Raw genomic sequence first — 21,466 nt, 5'->3', positions numbered from 1 at the left:
AATTTATTTTTTCTAGTGTGCCATTTTTGTTACTTTCTCATTTCTTTATGTATATGCACATTCATTTTTTCTTAGTGATTACCCTGGGGATTGTCATTGACATCTAACTTTGTAATAATCAAGTTTGAAATTATATCATCTTAGTTTCAATAGAAAATCTCTGCTTCTTTACAGGTTGTGCCCCAAGCTGAATGTTGTTAATGTCACAAGTTATGTCTTCATACATAGTGTGTCCGTTAACTTTATAGTTTTATAATTATTGTTTATGCATTTGTATTTTAAGTCATATAAGAAATAAAAGGAATTATCTAAGCACCAGAAGAATGATCCAATATAAATGAGAGTTGGAACTTACAAACAAGAGCAGTATTAGAAGATCAGAAGTTCCACTAAGGAACTTCAGATGATAGAAAACAATCTGAAAGAGTATGTCAAATAAGTCTACTTAAAATGATTAAAGATATGTATGGAAGACTAGAAAATGTAAGAAAAAGTGAAATACTAGGAAAAAGAACAGGCAGATTTAAAGAACCAAATGAAATTTCTTGAATAAGAAACACAACTTTTGTAATAACAATTCAGTGGAGGGATAAACAGCAAATTAGACATAGCTGAAGATAGAATTATTGAATTGGAAGATAGATCTGAGAAAATTACTCAGGATGAATCACAAAGAGGTAAAAAATAAGAGATAATGACAGACATAGAGAAGAGAAGTAGAAGGCCACACGTATGTCTAAAAGGACTTCTAGGAGAGACTAGAGATAATGAGGAAGATGAAATAATGAAAGAAATAATGTGGAGAAATTTAAGAAACGGTAAAAGACATGAATCCTAAACGTCAAGATTCATAAGAAATAATGGGAATTGTAAAAAAAAAAAAAGTCACAGCTAGTGAATTCCAGAAGGCCAAAAACCAAGAGGAGATCTTAACCTCCAAAGGGAAAAAAGATTAATGGGATGATAGTTATTCTTCCTGTAGATTTTTCAACAGCAATGAAGAGCACAGAAAAGATGTTATAGTCTCCAAAGCACTGAGGGAAAATAACTGTTGATCTAGAATTCTGTACCCAGCTAAACTATCATTCAAAAGTTAAGTGAAATACAGACATTTTCAGAGAGTAAATGGAGAGAATTTATCATTCATAAAATCTCACTGAAAGAATTACCAATGAATATACTTTATAAAGAAGAAAATCAAGTCTAGAGTAGTAGAATGGGTTCTAGAGTGTGGTTCCCTACCTTTTTTTGCACCAGGGACCAGTTCTGTGGAAGATAATTTTTCCACGGACCAGGGAGAGGGGGATGGTTCAAGCGGTAATGCGAGCTATGGGGGGGATGGTTCAGGTGGTAATGTGAGTGATGGGGAGCAATGGGAAGCAATGGGGAGCAGCAGATGATGCTTTGCTTGCTCACCCACTGCTCACCTCCTGCTGTGAGGCCCAGCTCCTAACAGGCTGTGGACTGGTACTGGTTTGTGACCCGGGGGTTGGGGACCTCTGTTCTAGAGTAATGTGATGTCAAGCAAATAGAGTAAGTTAATAAAAAGCAGCATCTGATTCCCAAGGCCAAGGATTTGATTACACTAATGGTGACTGGCCTGCTAGAAGTTGTAGACTGCATTAACATATTAATGTTCCTGTGACTCAGGGGTATTGCCTGTTCTTGGCGACATGGTATAAGAAATTCTCCCTGAAAATACCAATGCTATGATATGCCAGCCACAAATTATGCCTCTCTTTGTTAGGGTAATTATGAGATCACAGGTGCTAAGTAGATGCCAGAGCCTGAACTGTAACATATACCAGTGTGAAAATTATTGAACTGGGAGCCTTCAGATTCTGAGAACTAACCTGTTCCCTGCTTTGTACATCTTCTGAGTGTGAAGTTCTCTGTGTTGAGAAAGCTAGGAATAGGACTGGCTTGTGGCCAAGGCATCATGGTTTTGAGATCCGGAAGGTGGGCCCTCATCCAATTCTAGAAATTTGATTGTCTCGTCTTCCTCCCTGTCCCCAGAGGCCACACTGATATTTGCCAAGGAGCATCCAGCATGCAGGGAGGTGCAGGCTGAGGTGGGGGTGAACACCATGCTAAGCTGTGAGGTAGCCCTGGCCCAGACAGAGGTGATATGGTTCAAGGAGGGAAAGAAACTGAGTTCAAGCTCAAAAGTGTGTGTGGAGGCCAAGGAAGGGCTGCACCCCGAGGCTGGTGGCGCATCAGGTGGGCAAGGTAGATGCTGGGTGAATACAGCTGAGAGGCCAGGGGCTGAAAGATCTCCTTCCACCTCAACATCACAGGTGGGTTCCTTGAGGTCCTTCTTCTGTTCCTCAGCTTAATTATTAGGGAGTAGGGGTGTGTGGTTATGCCACCTAAAAGTGTGTTTTCTCACAAAACTTACCACATAGCAGCTAGCGGATATTAATTACATGCCAAGGGCCAGATTTTATGAAGTGCTTCTTGTCTTTTTACTTGTCTAAACTTCACAACCACCTCAGGAAGAGGAATTCTGATTATTCCCATTTTAAGATAAGGCACAAGGAAATTCCATAACTTGCCAAAGTTCACATAGCCAGAGAATTACAGAGCCAGGATTTAGGCCCAGTATTCTGAGGGCTATTTTCTCTGGTTATCAAATTACAGTTTAACAATCCCCTGCCCATATTTAAAAAAAATTTTTTAAGAGACTATTCCACTGTCTTCCAGATTCCATGTATTTTTTTGGAATATCTACTGTCATATATATTATGTTCCCTCAAGGGTCATTTTTTTCTTTTCCTGTTGTTTTTAAGGTATTGTTTTTGATTTTGATTTTCAGCAGTTTACATTGATGAACCTAGGTGTGATTTTCTTTGTATTCATCCTGGTTAGGGTTGCAGAGCATTTTGAGTCTGTGGAGTTTTGTCTTTCCTCAACCATCCCCCCATTGCTTGCAAACCAGAGTGTGGTTTCTCACATGTCTCATATGTATCTCTCTTTCTCTCCACCTCTTAATTTTTTTTCTCTCTCTGCTTTAGTCTGGATATTTTCTTTAGATCTGTCTTCCAATCCACTAATTTTCTATTCTTCAATATCTAATCTGTTGTCAAACCCATTTATAGTGTGTTTACTTTCAGTTATTGTATTTTCCAGTTTCATAATTTCCATTTGTTTAATTTCTTATAGATTCTATAGATTCTAGACTCTGTAGTAAAATTTTTGTATTTGATATATTTTCTTTTCTTTCACATTAAAGAAATATTATCATGGTTATATCCTGGTCTGATCATCTGATATTGCTTTTTTTGGGGTTTCTATTCACTCTTGTCCTTGGCATGCCAGTGAATTTTCAGTTGACTGTCAGACATCGTTTGAGAAAACTTTTTGAATATGGATGATGTTATCTTACTTCAGACAGAGGATCAGTATTTCCTTTGCTAGGGAGGGAGAGAACAACTAAGAACTTTAGTCTCGTCAAGGACTGCACTGACTCAAGGCCGCATTACAGTTTTGATCAGGGTCATCTATCTCTGGTCTGCCCCCATTCCTGGGCATAGTCCTCCAAGGATTTCTACAGAGACTTGGGGTATGGAGGGGGGGTCTCTTTTCAGGCAGACACTCAGCTCTGATCTTTGTCTCTGGTAATGCAAGGTGTTTAAAAGTCTGCTCTAGTTTTCAGAGGTTTTCTGCTTGGCTTCGTAGTCTCCTGGGCCATGCAGTTGTGGAGCTCATCAAACATCTTGAGGGGAATGTGGCTGAGTGTGGGGCTCAATTCTACCAGATCTCTTTTTCCTGGAGGCTTGGCTCCTCAATCTCTAACTTTATCTTTCTGCTTATACAAGGTGTACATAGCCTGACCAGGTTTCCTGTTTCGTAGTAGCAGCCCTATGCCTTTTAGTGTCATGCTGTACCAAGGAGCAGCAGTGTCCAGAGGAGAAAATCAGATGCCCAGTGTGGTTCCCTTTTACCTTCCTCACTCACTTCACATCTATCCTTCTAGGAGAGCCCTGGCCCTAGCTCTCATCTCCGTTAGAATGACTCCCCTCAGCTTTCATCAAAGCTGCCTCCCTTTTATCATTTAGCACTTCACCTAAACATTAGTCCTTACCAAGATTTTCTCTGACCACCAAATCTAAGTCACTGTCAGTCCCTTCTCTCTAGCGCATCACTCTGTCTTATTTCATCACAGCATTGGCCGTAGCATTAAATCATTGTCATGTTTGTATGTTTGTTTGTTTTTCCTCAGTAGAAGGTAAGATCTGTAAGAACAGAGACTGTGTTACTCACGTTTCCAGCTATGGTATAGCATTCCCAGCACCACCATAGTGCCTGCAGATAATGGGCCCTCCACTGACATTAGTTGCATCAGTGATTGAATGAATGAATGAATGAATGACTGCATATACAGCATGGACTCTCTGAGATCCTATATGTATTTATACATATAGGGGATACAAGTGCACACAACCCAACCTGCTTGCCAGAGGTGACTGTCACATGGGAAAGACAATGAACTAGCTGTGACAGATGCTAGAATAACTTTGGCCACTTTCCTCCAGCCTTAGGAATTGACCTTGTGTCAGAACATCACCAAAATGCACACTTGAGATATATGTTTGTAAACACAACTCTACACCTTCCTGGGCACATGGCATCACTGGCTCCAAGGAGAAAATTTACTGAACTCTTAAGTTTTGGTCTCACAGGCTGGTACCAGCTTTGTGTCTCTGACACTGTGTCTCCCTTTCTGTGCCCAGAGTCCTCTGCGGTGTTTATCAAGGGACAGCCAGCACATAAAGAGGTGCAGGCCGTGGTGGGGGCCAGCACCACACTGAGCTGCGAGGTGGCCCAGGCCCAGACGGAGGTGATGTGGTACAAGAACAGGAAGAAGCTGAATTCAAGCTCAAAAGTGCATGTGGAGGCCAAGGGCTGCACCCGGAGGCTGGTGGTGCAGCAGGTGGTCAAGGCAGATGCCGGGGAGTACAGCTGTGAGGCCGGGGGCCAGAAGGTCTCCTTCCACCTGGATGTCACAGGTCAGTCCTTGGAGGTAGTAACTTAGCCTTGTCTGGAGGTGAGGGACTGGCTTGCATCCCCCAACAGACCCGATGATCTTCCCACTAGACTTCATCTCTTTTAGCCTTCTGTCCTCCCACCTCCATTTTCATACCCATGGCTGGACCAAGGGAGGCTGGATGGGTAGGCTGTGAACAGAAGGGATAATGGTGTTCCTATAAACCCTGAGTGGTGTTTCCACACAGTAATGCACACTCTTCAGTTCCCAGCATCTGCCCAGAACCTTCTGGGTATTCCTTGGTGTCTGGGACTCTGGTTCTGTCTTGCACTTGGGGTCTGAGGTAGACCAGATGTCTTTTAACTGTGGGTATGTGAATTTGCTCCTCCTGGATGTCCTGACAGCTCCTAGACGCCGTCACCTAGCAACGCATGTGGGTTCACACTAGGGAGAGATGTTTGAATTTCATTAAGCCAGGACAAGGGGAAATTTCTGCCACACAGTCATACTTGGATTTATCTCAAGACTGAACTATGGATTATCAAAGTTTTAGGTGTTCTGAACACTCTTTCTTCCTTGCACATGGATATAGAAGTTATCTGTGCATCTACATGTAACAAAATCTAGATCCATTTTTCTTGCAATATGTGTGCAAAGTAAACAGAGACCAGAGGGTTGGTTGATATGTGCCTGAGATATGCACATGTGAGGTCTGGAATTCTCTTTTCAAAGCAAATAGTGATTTCCTTTTGTTTTCTGTTAGAACATTCTATGTCAGAATTCCCCATGGAGTCTGATTTATAGATTTAGACTTGGAGAGGAATAGTAGCTTCTCCTATACCAACATGTATATATCTTTTAAGAATGGTATTTTAGAAGAATATGACAATATTTTTTCATGGCAATAAGTATGAAAGTTTTGACAAATTGATCAGATTCTTAGAAAACTATATAAAAAGTGACACAAGAAACATTCAACAACTCAAGTAGTCCTATAATATTTTTTTTTTTTTTTGCGGTACGCGGGCCTCTCACTGTTGTGGCCTCTCCCGTTGTGGAGCACAGGCTCCGGACGCACAGGCTCAGCGGCCATGGCTCACGGGCCCAGCTGCTCCGCGGCATGTGGGATCTTCCCAGACCGGGGCACGAACCCGTGTCCCTTGGATCGTCAGGTGGACTCTTAACCACTGCGCCACCAGGGAAGCCCAGTCCTATAATCTTTTAAATAATTGGAACCATAACGATAAATCTTCTCATAGAGAAAGATCTAAGCCCAGTAGTTCCACTGGTAAATTATATGAAATACTTTAGAAAGAAAATCCATGTTCATGGATATTCTTCTAGAGAATAGAAAATGGAGATAAACAGTCTCTGATTTGTTTCATGTAGATAGCATAACATTGATACAAATATCTGACAAAAAAATTTTAAGAATTAAAATTACAGACCAACCTATTATGGATATCAAGACCAATATCTGAAACAAAATATTATCAAAATAAATTTAACAATATATTAAGAGGAAAATTGGTAATACACTGTGATAAAAGTCATAGTCCAGAAATGCAAGGCTGTTCAAACACTAGAAACATTAGCAAAGCAATCTGTTCATGACATGCAGAATAAAGTATTTGGTAAGATTTGGCATTATAAATACAGAAAAAAAGTTTAATAAAGTTGGCATCAATTCATGATATAAAATTCTTAACAAATTATAAATAAAACAGTTCGTAATCTGATAAATGACGCTGCAGACAAACCAGCTAATTGCACACAAAAAAGTGAAAGTTTGTCTGGTTCGCTAACCAGACAAGGAAGCCAACTGTTACTACTTTTAACCAACATTGTACAACAGAGATAGGAGGAAAAGAAAGTAAAAGACATAAACGTGTGAAGAAACAAAAGTTGAATTCATGGATAATATGATTAATCCAAAGGATAAATTATGAGACTTAATAAGATAGTTGAGAATGATTACCATGTAAAAAGATCAATATGAAGAAAACACTTCTACGGCTACATAGTAGCAATAAACATCTGGAAAATGAAATTTTTATAAGAGTTACAGTAGCATCAAAAGAATCATTTTCTAATTCCAAATCTAACAAAGGGTGGTGAGAGGCTCTGTGTGTGGGGGGGAATTATTAAAAATGTTTTGAGAGACAGTCAAGAAGTTCTAAATAGTTGGGTAGAAATCCAGGGAAGAATAAAAAATGTTCAATACCAATTAAAATCCAAACAAATGTTTGTTTAGTGGGGATTTTGTAAATTCAGAAGTAAATTGCTAAGACCATGTACAGTCAATACACTATTGAAGAAGAGCAAAAAGTGAGTTATTTGCTATACCAATATCAAGATTGTTATAAAGCTATAGTAATGAATACAATAGTGTCTCATTGCAAGGATAGATACACAGACCAAGGGACCAGAGTAGTGATCTCCGACACAAATCTGCACATGAATGGATGCCCACATTCCCCTGCTCCTTTCTTTTAAAAAAAAAGTGGAATCATGCAAGGAGTAGAGACAACATGGTTTTAATAAATGACACTTAAACCATTTAACCATATAGAAAAACGATTAGGCTAGTAATTCATATCCCCCATGGTCAACTCATGTTGGGCTAAACACCACAGAATAGAAGGGAAAATCATAAAACTCTTAGATGATAACAGATGGTTTTAATTACCTCAGACTAAAGAATGATTTCTTTCTTTTTTAAAATAAATAATTAAGAAAAATTTTATTTATTATTTTTGTCTTCGTTGCTCCATGCGGGCTTTCTCTAGTTGCGGCGAGATGGGGCTACTCTTCACCGTGGTGTGCGGGCTTCTCACTGCGGTGGCTTCTCTTGTTGTTTAGCATGGGCTCTAGGTGTGAAGGCTTCAGTAGTTGTGACTCGCAGGCTCTGTAGTTGTGGCTCACGGGCTCTAGAGAGCAGGCTCAGCAGTTGTGGTGCACGGGCTTAGTTGCTCTGCGGCATGTGGGGTCTTCCCGGACCAGGACTTGAACCTGTGTCCCCTGAATTAGCCGGTGGATTCTTAACCACTATACCACCAAGGAAGTCCCAAAGAATGACTTCGTAAAATACAAGTGCACTAACCATAATGAAAAAAATTTGACATATTTGACTACCTTAAAACTAAATATGTATTGATAGATTCATCAGAAGATAGCATGAAGTACTGAAAAGGCAAACCATACAGATGTGGAAGACATTTAGAACACACACACTTGTCAGTGCCTAGCATTCGTATGTATAAAAATGTCCTTAAAGTGAACATACAAATGGCGGACAGTGCTATTGAAAATAGGGCACAAACGTTGAACAGTGACACCACAGAAGACCAAACACTGATGACCAAAAACATCAGAAATGGGTCTTTATTTTGAATCATCACAAAAAATGCAAAAGAGTGCCACAGGAGGTACATTTCACTCCCACCAGACTGCTGACAATGAGAGTAGGTGAGGGTAGCACTTCAGCAAACCTCATTCACTGCAGATGAGAACATGCCCTGCACTTTCCTGTGGGAAAAGACTCTGGCCTCATCTGGGAGGGATGAGGAATGCACCCATAATGACCCCACAGTTTCTGTCCTAGAAATTGTGCAATGAGGAACTTTATCAGAGTATCCCCATCAGATGCTTGTACCAAGTAACAATATGAAAAACTTAAATTGTACTAGCAATTCCCACAACACAGAAAAGTGAACTCGTGGTGGGGTAGAAACCCAGTGTAAAGGTAAAAACAAAAAACCCCACCGATGATACCGTGGTTTCTTTAAAGACTTAGGTAAGGAAACATTTCTAAATAGAACACAAATGCTCTAAACAAAAGGGCTGAAATGGACATCGCTGAAACTATTGAAGGGAAAAATTTTGATTCGTCAGAGGACTTGATCACACAGTGAAAATGGGAGTCCCACAGTTAGGAATAATCTTGAAAGCTAGCAATATTTCCTTCTAATATTTCAATGCATAAAGAGTGCCTAGAGATGGAGAGAACAGAGAGCCTACTATTAGTGAGTGGGCAAAAATTTGAATAGTGTCACCAGGAAGAACAAAAGAGTAATGGGGACACCAGATGTTCGGGGAAAGGTGCTCAGCTTCTTTATTCCTCAGACAATGGAAAGGAAAGCCATGGGGAGGTGCCAGCACTCCCCAGAGATTGCCACAAGTTGACCGTACTAAGTGTAGGCCAGGGCACCGAGCCTCAGTGATTTCCATGGACTGCAGGTGCAAAGTTCCTTGCTTAGGCGGATGGAGAAGACTGTGGCCCCATCTGGGAAGGTTTGGGAACTGTGACCCCGCAGTTGCCATGAGCAGGGGAGAAGTCTCTTCCAAAGCGCACCCTCCCCCGACACCCCCAACCCCCGGACCGGCTCACGCGGACGCGGGGGAGAATGCATCACGTGTGTTACTTGTCGCTGAGAAAGGCAGGGGGACTTCTGCGGGGCACACGGCTGGTGCAGAGCCTGGAGAAGTCTCCAGCTTGGCCCCCGCCCCACCTCCGCACCCCTCGCACCCCCCGGTCACGGCTCCCCACTCAGGTCTCCTTTGCCGAGGGCTTCCTTCCTGACTGAAATGGTGTCCTTGACCCGTGTATCCCTCCCTGACCCAGAACCCAAGGAGGTGTTTGCCAAGGAGCAGCCAGCACGCAGTGAAGTGCAGGCCGTGGCGGGGTCCAGTGCCACGCTGAGCTGCGAGGTGGCCCAGGCCCAGACGGAGGTGACGTGGTACAAGGATGGAAAGAAGCTGAGTTCGAGCTCGAAAGTGTGTGTGGAGGCCACGGGCCGAGGGCGGCGGCTGGTGGTGCAGCAGGCGGGCAAGGCAGACGCCGGGGAGTACAGCTGCGAGGCCGGGGGCCAGAGGGTCTCCTTCCACCTGGATGTCACAGGTCAGTCCTGGAGGAGGATACTAAGCTAGCCTATTTGGAGGTGATGAGGGGATGGTCTTGCGGCATCCACAGACGGGTGTTCACTTGCCTGTAGCCTCCCAGTCGTCCACGTCCCACATTTATAGCTATTTTTGCCCGGGGGGAGTATGGATGGAGACTGTGGGCATGGAAGGAAGAGGGGCCATTTGTGTCCACCTGTTTCCATGCAATAAGGCCCAGTTACAGTGTCTTAGCACCTGCCCAGAGTCTTCCTGTTGTTCCTGGTATCGGGACCCTGGCTGTCCCTGATGCGTGGGGTCTGAGGTAGGCCTGGGGATATGTGACTTTCCTCCCATGGTACTTCTTTCCTGACACCTACAACATGGCTCATGCCATGTTGGGTTGCCAGATGGGGTTTCAATTTCATTGATCGCAGATTAGTGGAGATGTTGGCCACCAAGTCCCGCTTGGAATTATCTTAGGATGAACTTTGGATGGTCAGATTTGAGGCTAATGCAACGCCCTTCCTTCAATTTCCTGGATAAGGAAGCTCTGGTTGCCTGTAGGTAGCAGAAGATAGGCAAAGTTTGTTGTCATGATCTTGCAAGGGAGAAAGAAAGGAGGATTGGAATAGAGTCCCCAGTGCTGCTTAGGGTCGTCTTCCTAAATGCAGTAGGCTTTTGCCTTTGTCTTCAAACAGTTTGGATGCTGCAGGTCAGTATTCCCAATGGTGTTATATTGATGAATTTAGGAACAGAAAGGAAAACGTCGCTACTGCCCCATCAGTCTGCTTTGCTAATGAGGAGTTAGTGTACTAGCAGCAGACTCTGACTGCCAAAGCAGTCTTTATTTTGTTGCATTTTCCTAAAGGTTAGTGAGTGTCGCTGCCTCGTGGCTGGAACATAGGGCAGTCTATGAAATCAGGTTACTCGTCTTCTGTGAAGAGAGCCTTCATGCTGAGTAGGGGTGGGCTGCCATTCCACATTGACTCCTAGGTGCCAGCCTGTAACTGTTTGAGACCGTGCGACCATACGATTATTTATGGGTGTGTATAGATATCCCAGATCCGAGAAGGCATTTCTGTAAAATGTGGCATTCGGAGAGTATTAGAGAGTGTTCTAAGATAAAAGCTTTGAAAAGTTGTGAAGTTTGACTAAATCCTGGACAACTGTTTGAAAACTGACACAAGAAGATGTAGAAAACTCAAAGAGTTGTATGACTTGTCAATCAGTAGGACCAATAATGAAAAATCTTCCCAAGAACTACCTGGTACTTCTCTGGTTCAGTCTACAAACTATCCTGGAAAACTGTTATTCCATGCTTGTGGAGATGGTATTAGAGGTAGAAAAAGGAGATGCACTCCATAAGTCTCTTTAAATTCAGAACATAACATCGACGCATACCAGAATCACTGAAGAAAGGCAGGAAGGATGAATGCAATTCCAGACGTATGTATTGCAAATATCGCAGCCAAAATCATAAATGAATTGTTACCAAAAGGAATTCAGCCATGCGTCCAGAGGGTGGAGTTAGTGATGAGAATCCTAGTCCAGGATTGCACGTTGTGTTGAAGGTTGACAAAGTTAATATATATAAAGCATGGAATTAAGAGATTGAATGCAAAAGGATGTGGTCCTCTGAACCAGTAGAAAATCAAATGGTTGATGAAATGTGATCATCCCAAATCCAGGCAAAAAATGTGAGAAAACTGAGCACGAGTTCCTGCCATATAATTCTTAAAATACTGTACAGAAGTGTTTTTGGGCCACCCTGGAAGCCCAGTGTTTGAGAGTCCGCCTGTCCATGCAGGGGACACGGGTTCGTGCCCCGGTCCGGGAAGATCCCACATGCCGCGGAGCGGCTGGGCCCGTGAGCCATGGCCGCTGAGCCTGTGCGTCCGGAGCATGTGCTCCACAACGGGAGAAGCCGCGACGGCGAGAGGCCCATGTACTGCAAAAAAAAAAAAAAAGGCTCTTTTTTTAACGTTATAATAAAATTACTCCAACAACAACAACAGCAACAACAAGACCAGCATCCCACTTAATGTGTCCCTGGAAATCTTTGATGTGAGGGAGACCACACGTGGGCCTCTGTAGCCACTGAGCGGATTCAGGAAGAGCATAAAATCACTGGCAAAGGGTTTAGAAAAACTCAAGGTAGAATTTGCTGATGATGTGATTATCAACTCAGACAGTCCGATGGATCAATTATTAGGCTGTGTACGATTGTTGAGTAAGATTAGGGTGTAAGAGAATGAACATGCAGAAGACATTTCCACAGCTAAGTCCTGGTGAGGAACGCTGGGCAAGTGAAACTTTTGTGAAAGAGTTAAAATGGCACAATTGTATCATGTTCCTAATTCCAGGTCTGATAAAAGGTGCTACGAGACTATGTGGGGAAATTAGCACACATTCTTGAGAGAGAGTCAGAGGTTTCCTTGGACGGGTAGTAATATGAGGAGAAAAATCAGAGATGTTGATTAACAATGAAAATCGAAGCAAATTTGTGTTTTGGGTGGTCAGATGGTAGAATAACAGGCAGATTCCAAAGGCAAGGTACAGCCAATGTGCTATTTGCTTGCAGAAATACGGTAGGAGCCCTTCCTGGGAGCCGTTGTCAGGAATGATCGTGAGGCTATATAGTTTTCAAGATAAGGGGATCCCAGTGCGGCGATATTTACCGCATCAGAGGAACGTAGTAGTGAGGTCAGAAGTAGCTCTTTGCAGCAGTGGTTTCCTGCACTACCACGGAAAAATCCCCCCTCCGTCTGTCTCCCAGCCCCCTCCCCGCCGTCACAATTTCGTCTGTTGCTGTGCTGTGCGTTCAAGAAGTCGAGGAGGGATGTTGTCTTCATAAATAGTGGTTGGACCACTTACCCACAGGGAAAACTTAAACTGTACTGACAATTCACAGCACACACAAAAGTACACTCGTGGTGGGTTAGAAACCTCAGTGTGAAAAGGTACAAACCAAAAGACAGTCCGGTGATACCGTGGTTTCCTTAAGACCGAAGGTAAAGGAAGATTTCTTAAATGGAACACAAATGCTCCAAACTGAAAGCGTGAAATGGACATTGGTGACACTATTGAAGGAAAATTTTGATTCATCGGAGGACTCGTTCACGCAGTGAAAATGCGAGTCCCACAGTTGGGAATAACCTTGAAAGCTAGCAATCTGTCCTTCTCTAGTATTTTAATGCATAAAGAGTGCCTAGAGATGGAAAGAAGAGAGAGCCTACTGTTGGTGAGTGGGCAAAAATTTGAATAGTTGCACCAGGAAGAACAAAAGAGTAGTGGGGACCCCAGTCATACAGGGAAAGGTGCTCAGCTTCTTTATTCCTCAGACAGTGGAAAAGAAAGCCACGGGGAGGTGCCAGCACTCCCCAGAGATTGCCATAAGTTGACCATAGTAAGTATAGGGCAGGGCACCGAGCCTCAGTGTTTTCCATGGACTGCAGATGTAAAGTTCCCTACTTAGGCGTATGGAAAAGACTGTGGCCCCATCTGGGAAGGTTTGGGAACACTTGCGTGTGACCTCGCAGAAGTCATGAGCAGGGGAGAAGTCTCTTCTAAAGCGCACCCTCCCCCGATCCCCCCAACTCCCGGACCAGCTCACGTGGACGCGGGGGAAGTTCATCATTTGTGTTACTTGTCGCTGAGAAAGGCAGGGGGACTTCTGCGGGGCACATGGCTGGTGCAGAGCCTGGAGAAGTCTCCAGCTTGGCCCCCGCCCCACGTCTGCACCCCTCGCACCCCCCTGGTCCATGGCTCCTCACTCAGGTCTCTTTTGCACAGGGCTGCTTTCCTGACTGAGATGGTGTCCTTGACCCATGTATCCCTCCCTGTCCCCAGAGCCCAAGGTGGTGTTTGCCCAGGAGCAGCCAGCACGCAGTGAAGTGCAGGCCGTGGCGGGGTGCAGTGCCACGCTGAGCTGCGAGGTGGCCCAGGCCCAGACGGAGGTGACGTGGTACAAGGATGGAAAGAAGCTGAGTTCGAGCTCGAAAGTGCGTGTGGAGGCCACGGGCCGAGGGCGGCGGCTGGTGGTGCAGCAGGCGGGCAAGGCAGACGCCGGGGAGTACAGCTGCGAGGCCGGGGACCAGAGGGTCTCCTTCCACCTGGATGTCACAGGTCAGTCCTGGAGGAGGATAATAAGCTAGCCTATTTGGAGGTGATGAGGGGATGGTCTTGCGGCCTCCACAGACGGGTGTTCACTGGCCTGTAGCCTCCCAGTCTTCCACGTCCCACATTTATAGCCATTTTTGCCCGGGGGAGGATGGATGGAGAGTGTGGGCATGGAAGGAAGAGGGGCCATTTGTGTCCACCTGTCTCCATGCGGTAAGGCCCAGTCATGGTGTCTTAGCACCTGCCCAGAGCCTTCCTGTTGTTCCTGGTATCGGGACCCTGGCTCTCCCTGATGCGTGGGGTCTGAGGTAGGCACGGGAATATGTGACTTTCCTCCCATGGTACGTCTTTCCTGACACCAACAACATGGCTCATGCCGGGTCTTGGGTTGCCAGATGGGGTTTCAATTTCATTGATCGCAGATTAGTGGAGATGTTGACCACCAAGTCCCGCTTGGAATTATCTTAGGAGTGAACTTTGGATGGTCAGATTTGAGGCTAATGTGACGCCCTTCCTTCAATTTCCTGGATAGGGAAGCTCCAGTTGCCTGTCGGTAGCAGAAGATAGGCCAAGTTTGTTGTCATGATCTTGCAAAGGGAGAAAGAAAGGAGGATTGGAATAGAGTCCCTTGTGCTGTTTAGGGTGATCTTCTTAAATTCAATAGGATTTTGCCTTTGTCTTCAAACAGTTTTGATGCTGCGGGTTAGTATTCCCCGTGGCATTTGTGAAAGAGTTAATGGGCACAATTGTATCATTTTTCTAATTCCAGGTCTGATAAAAGTTGCTACGAGACTATGTGGGGAAATTAGTACACATTCTTGAGAGAGGGTCAGAGGTTTCCTTGGACGGGCAGTAATCTGAGGAGAATAATCAGAGATGTTGATTAACAATGAAAATCGAAGCAAATTTGTGTTTTGGGTGGTCGGATGGTAGAATAGCAGGCAGATTCCAAAGGCAAGGTACAGCCAATATGCTATTTGCTTGCAGAAGCGCGGTGAGAGCGCTTCCTGGGAGCTGTAGTGAAGAATGATCGTGAGGCTATATAGTTTTCAAGATAAGGGGATCCCAGTGCAGCGATATTTACCGCATCAGAGGAATTTAGTAGTGAGGTCAGCAAGAGCTCCTTGCAGCAGTGCTTTCCTGCACCACCAGGGACAAATCCCCCCTCCACCCCCATCCCAGCTCCCTCTCCGCCACCACAATTTCGTCTGTTGCTGTGCTGTCTGTGTTGAGAAGTCGAGGAGGGATGTTGTCTTCATAAATAGTGCTTGGACCACTTACCCATAGGGAAAAATTAAACTGTACTGACAATTCACAGCACACACAAAAGTACACTCGTGGTGGGTTAGAAACCTCAGTGTGAAAAGGTACAAACCAAAACACTGTCCGGTGATACCGTGGTTTCTTTAAAGACGGAAGGTAAGGGAAGATTTCTTAAATGGCACACAAATGCTCCAAACTCAAAGGGCTGAAATGGACATCGGTGACACTCTTGAAGGGACAAACTTTGTTTCATTGGAGGACTCGATCACACAGTGAAAATGGGAGTCCCACAGTTGGAAATAACCTTGAAGGCTAGCAATCTGTCCTTCTCTAGTATTTTAATGCATAAAGAGTGCCTAGAGATGGAGAGAAGAGAGAGCCTACTATTGGTGAGTAGGCAAAAATATGAATTGGGTCCCCAGGAAGAACAAAAGAGTAATGGGGACCCCGGTCGTTCGGGGAAAGGCACTCAGCTTCTTTATTCCTCTGACAATGGAAAGGAAAGCCACGGGGAGGTGCCAGCACTCCCCAGAGATTGCCACAAGTTGACCGTACTAAGTGTAGGCCAGGGCACCGAGCCTCAGTGATTTCCGTGGACTGCAGGTGCAAAGTTCCTTGCTTAGGCGTATGGAGAAGACTGTGGCCCCATCTGGGAAGGTTTGGGAACACTTGCGTGTGATCCTGCAGAAGCCATGAGTAGGGGAGAAGTCTCTTCCAAAGCTCACCCTCCCCCCCATCCTCCCACCGCCCGGACCAGTACACGTGGACGCGGGTGAGAATGCATCACTTGTGTTACTTGTCGCTGAGAAAGGCAGGGGCACTACTGCAGGGCACACGGCTGGTGCAGAGCCTGGAGAAGTCTCCAGCTTGGCCCCCGCCCCACCTCCGCACCCCACGCACCCGCCTGGTCCACGGCTCCCCACTCAGGTCTCTCTTGCCCAGGGCTGCCTTCCTGACTGAGATGGTGTCCTTGACCCGTGTATCCCTCCCTGTCCCCAGAGCCCAAGGAGGTGTTTGCCAAGGAGCAGCCAGCACGCAGTGAAGTGCAGGCCGTGGCGGGGTCCAGTGCCACGCTGAGCTGCGAGGTGGCCCAAGCCCAGACACAGGTGACGTGGTACAAGGATGGAAAGAAGCTGAGTTCGAGCTCGAAAGTGCGTGTGGAGGCCACGGGCCGAGGGCGGCGTCTGGTGGTTCAGCAGGCGGGCAAGGCAGACGCCGGGGAGTACAGCTGCGAGGCCGGGGGCCAGAGGGTCTCCTTCCACCTGGATGTCACAGGTCAGTCCTGGAGGAGGATACTAAGCTAGCCTATTTGGAGGTGATGAGGGGACGGTCTTGCGGCTTCCACAGATGGGTGTTCACTTGCCTGTAGCCTCCCAGTCTTCCACGTCCCACATTTATAGCCATTTTTGCCCGGGGGGATTATGGATGGAGACTGTGGGCATGGAAGGAAGAGGGGCCATTTGTGTCCACCTGTCTCCATGCGGTAAGGCCCAGTCACAGTGTCTTAGCACCTGCCCAGAGTCTTCCTGTTGTTCCTGGTATTGGGACCCTGGCTCTCCCTAATGATTGGGTTTGAGGTAGGCCTGGGGATATGTGACTTTCCTCCCATGGTACGTCTTTCCTGACACCTACCGCATGGCTCATGCCAGGTCTTGGGTTGCTAGATGGGGTTTCAATTTCATTGATCACAGATTAGCAGAGATGTTGGCCATGCAGTCCCGCTTGGAATTATTTTAGAAGTGAACTTTGGATGGTCAGATTTGAGGTTTCTGCAACGCCCTTCCTTCAATTTCCTGAATAGGGAAGCTCCGGTTGCCTGTAGGTAGCAGAAGATAGGCGAAGTTTGTTGTCACGATCTTGCAAAGGGAGGAATAAAGGAGGAATGGAATAGAGTCACCTGTGCTATTTAGGGTGATCGTCTTAAATGCAGTAGGCTTTTGCCTTTGTCTTCAAACAGTTTGGATGCTGCGGGTCAGTATTCCTAATGGTGTTATACTGATGAATTTAGGAACAGAAAGGAAAATGTCGCTACTGACCCATCAGTCTGCTTTGCTAATGAGGAGTTAGTGTACTAGCAGCAGACTCTGACTGCCAAAGCAGTCTTTATTTCGTTGCATTTTCCTAAAGGTTAGTGTCGCTGCCTCGTGGCTGGAACATAGGGCAGTCTTTGAAATCAGGTTACTCGTCTTCTGTGAAGAGAGCCTTCATGCTGAGTAGGGGTGGGCTGCCATTCCACATTGACTCCTAGGTGCCAACCCGTAACTGTTTGAGACCGTGCGATCATATGATTATTTATGGGTGTGTATAGATATCCCAGACCCGAGAAGGCATTTCTGTAAAATGTGGCATTCGGAGAGTATTAGAGAGTGTTCTAAGATAAAAGCTTTGCAAAGTTGTGAAGTTTGACTAAATCCTGGACAACTGTTTGAAAACTGACACAAGAAGATGTAGAAAACTCAAAGAGTTGTATGACTTGTCAGTCAGTAGGACGAATAATGAAAAATCTTCCCAAGAACTACCTGGTACTTCTCTGGTACAGTCTACAAACTATCCTGGAAAACTGTTATTCCATGCTTGTGGAGATGGTCTTAGAGATAGAAAAAGGAGATGCACTCCATAAGTCTGTTTAAATTCAGAACATAACATTGATGCATACAGAATCACTGAAGAAAGGCAGGAAGGATGAATGCAATTCCAGACGTATGTATTGCAAATATCACAGCCAAAATCATAAATGAATTGTTAGCAAACGGAATTCAGCCATGCGTCCACATGGTGGAGTCAGTGATGAGAGTCCTAGTCCAGGATTGCACGTTGTGTTGAAGGTTGGCAAAATTAATATATATAAAGCATGGAATTAAGAGATTGAATGCAAAAGGATGTGGTCCTCTGAACGAGTAGAGAATCAAATGGTTGATGAAATGTGATCATCCCAAATCCAGGCAAAAAATGTGAGAAAACTGAGCACCAGTTCCTGCCATATAATTGTTAAAATACTGTACAAAAGTGTTTTTGGGCCGCCCTGGTAGCGTGGTGATTGAGAGTCTACCTGCCGATGCAGGGGACACGGGTACAGCCCCGGTCTTTGAAGATCCCACATGCCGCTGGGATCCCACATGCCGCTGGAGCAGCTGGGCCCGTGAGCTATGGCCGCTGAGCCTGTGCATCCGGAGCCTGTGATCCGCAATGGGAGAGGCCGCAACAGTGAGAGGCCCGTGTGCCACAAAAAAAAAAAAAAAGGCTCTTTTTTTAACGTTTTGATAAAATTCCTCCAACAACAACAACAGCAACAACAAGACCAGCATCCCACTTAACGTGTCCCTGGAAATCTTTGATGTGAGGGAGAACACACGTGGGCCTCTGTAGCTACTGAGTGGATTCAGGAGGAACATAAAATCACAGGCAACGGGTTTAGAAAAACTCAAGGTAGAATTTGCTGATGATGTGATTATCAACTCAGACAGTCCGATGGATCAATTATTAGGCTGTGTACGATTGTTGAGTAAGATTAGGGTGTAAGAGAATGAACATGCAGAAGACATTTCCACAGCTAAGTCCTGGTGAGAAACGCTGGGCAAGTGAAACTTTTGTGAAAGAGTTAAAATGGCACAATTGTATCATGTTCCTAATTCCAGGTCTGATAAAAGGTGCTACGAGACTATGTGGGGAAATTAGCACACATTCTTGAGAGAGAGTCAGAGGTTTCCATCGATGCAACGTAATCTGAGGAGAAAAATCAGAGATGTTGATTAACAATGAAAATCGAAGCAAATTTGTGTTTAGGGTGGTCGGATGGTAGAATAACAGGCAGATTCCAAAGGCAAGGTACAGCCAATGTGCTATTTGCTTGCAGAAATACGGTAGGAGCCCTTCCTGGGAGCCGTTGTCAGGAATGATCGTGAGGCTATATAGTTTTCAAGATAAGGGGATCCCAGTGCGGCGATATTTACCGCATCAGAGGAACGTAGTAGTGAGGTCAGAAGTAGCTCTTTGCAGCAGTGGTTTCCTGCACTACCACGGAAAAATCCCCCCTCCGTCTGTCTCCCAGCCCCCTCCCCGCCGTCACAATTTCGTCTGTTGCTGTGCTGTGCGTTCAAGAAGTCGAGGAGGGATGTTGTCTTCATAAATAGTGGTTGGACCACTTACCCACAGGGAAAACTTAAACTGTACTGACAATTCACAGCACACACAAAAGTACACTCGTGGTGGGTTAGAAACCTCAGTGTGAAAAGGTACAAACCAAAAGACAGTCCGGTGATACCGTGGTTTCCTTAAGACCGAAGGTAAAGGAAGATTTCTTAAATGGAACACAAATGCTCCAAACTGAAAGCGTGAAATGGACATTGGTGACACTATTGAAGGAAAATTTTGATTCATCGGAGGACTCGTTCACGCAGTGAAAATGCGAGTCCCACAGTTGGGAATAACCTTGAAAGCTAGCAATCTGTCCTTCTCTAGTATTTTAATGCATAAAGAGTGCCTAGAGATGGAAAGAAGAGAGAGCCTACTGTTGGTGAGTGGGCAAAAATTTGAATAGTTGCACCAGGAAGAACAAAAGAGTAGTGGGGACCCCAGTCATACAGGGAAAGGTGCTCAGCTTCTTTATTCCTCAGACAGTGGAAAAGAAAGCCACGGGGAGGTGCCAGCACTCCCCAGAGATTGCCATAAGTTGACCATAGTAAGTATAGGGCAGGGCACCGAGCCTCAGTGTTTTCCATGGACTGCAGATGTAAAGTTCCCTACTTAGGCGTATGGAAAAGACTGTGGCCCCATCTGGGAAGGTTTGGGAACACTTGCGTGTGACCTCGCAGAAGTCATGAGCAGGGGAGAAGTCTCTTCTAAAGCGCACCCTCCCCCGATCCCCCCAACTCCCGGACCAGCTCACGTGGACGCGGGGGAAGTTCATCATTTGTGTTACTTGTCGCTGAGAAAGGCAGGGGGACTTCTGCGGGGCACATGGCTGGTGCAGAGCCTGGAGAAGTCTCCAGCTTGGCCCCCGCCCCACGTCTGCACCCCTCGCACCCCCCTGGTCCATGGCTCCTCACTCAGGTCTCTTTTGCACAGGGCTGCTTTCCTGACTGAGATGGTGTCCTTGACCCATGTATCCCTCCCTGTCCCCAGAGCCCAAGGTGGTGTTTGCCCAGGAGCAGCCAGCACGCAGTGAAGTGCAGGCCGTGGCGGGGTGCAGTGCCACGCTGAGCTGCGAGGTGGCCCAGGCCCAGACGGAGGTGACGTGGTACAAGGATGGAAAGAAGCTGAGTTCGAGCTCGAAAGTGCGTGTGGAGGCCACGGGCCGAGGGCGGCGGCTGGTGGTGCAGCAGGCGGGCAAGACAGACGCCGGGGAGTACAGCTGCGAGGCCGGGGACCAGAGGGTCTCCTTCCACCTGGATGTCACAGGTCAGTCCTGGAGGAGGATAATAAGCTAGCCTATTTGGAGGTGATGAGGGGATGGTCTTGCGGCCTCCACAGACGGGTGTTCACTGGCCTGTAGCCTCCCAGTCTTCCACGTCCCACATTTATAGCCATTTTTGCCCGGGGGAGGATGGATGGAGAGTGTGGGCATGGAAGGAAGAGGGGCCATTTGTGTCCACCTGTCTCCATGCGGTAAGGCCCAGTCATGGTGTCTTAGCACCTGCCCAGAGCCTTCCTGTTGTTCCTGGTATCGGGACCCTGGCTCTCCCTGATGCGTGGGGTCTGAGGTAGGCACGGGAATATGTGACTTTCCTCCCATGGTACGTCTTTCCTGACACCTACCACATGGCTCATGCCGGGTCTTGGGTTGCCAGATGGGGTTTCAATTTCATTGATCGCAGATTAGTGGAGATGTTGACCACCAAGTCCCGCTTGGAATTATCTTAGGAGTGAACTTTGGATGGTCAGATTTGAGGCTAATGTGACGCCCTTCCTTCAATTTCCTGGATAGGGAAGCTCCAGTTGCCTGTCGGTAGCAGAAGATAGGCCAAGTTTGTTGTCATGATCTTGCAAAGGGAGAAAGAAAGGAGGATTGGAATAGAGTCCCTTGTGCTGTTTAGGGTGATCTTCTTAAATTCAATAGGATTTTGCCTTTGTCTTCAAACAGTTTTGATGCTGCGGGTTAGTATTCCCCGTGGCATTTGTGAAAGAGTTAATGGGCACAATTGTATCATTTTTCTAATTCCAGGTCTGATAAAAGTTGCTACGAGACTATGTGGGGAAATTAGTACACATTCTTGAGAG

General features: G+C 45.9%; 1 protein-coding gene across 1 annotated transcript in view; it reads left to right on the top strand.

Moving 5' to 3' along the window:
- OBSCN (obscurin, cytoskeletal calmodulin and titin-interacting RhoGEF) overlaps positions 1-21,466 on the top strand; it is a 175,887-nt gene that overhangs the window by 23,550 nt on the left and 130,871 nt on the right. The window contains exons 8-11 of the mRNA XM_069540562.1: positions 4,734-5,009; positions 9,612-9,887; positions 13,718-13,993; positions 16,250-16,525. Of these exons, the coding sequence (XP_069396663.1) occupies positions 4,734-5,009; positions 9,612-9,887; positions 13,718-13,993; positions 16,250-16,525 (1,104 nt within the window). The remainder of the gene's footprint in view (positions 1-4,733; positions 5,010-9,611; positions 9,888-13,717; positions 13,994-16,249; positions 16,526-21,466) is intronic.

Source organism: Delphinus delphis, chromosome 3 (assembly GCF_949987515.2).
Source record: "Delphinus delphis chromosome 3, mDelDel1.2, whole genome shotgun sequence".
Taxonomy (NCBI): Eukaryota; Metazoa; Chordata; class Mammalia; order Artiodactyla; family Delphinidae; genus Delphinus; species Delphinus delphis.
The sequence above is the reverse complement of the archived record's forward strand: the minus strand, read 5'-3'. Positions and strand labels throughout refer to the sequence as shown.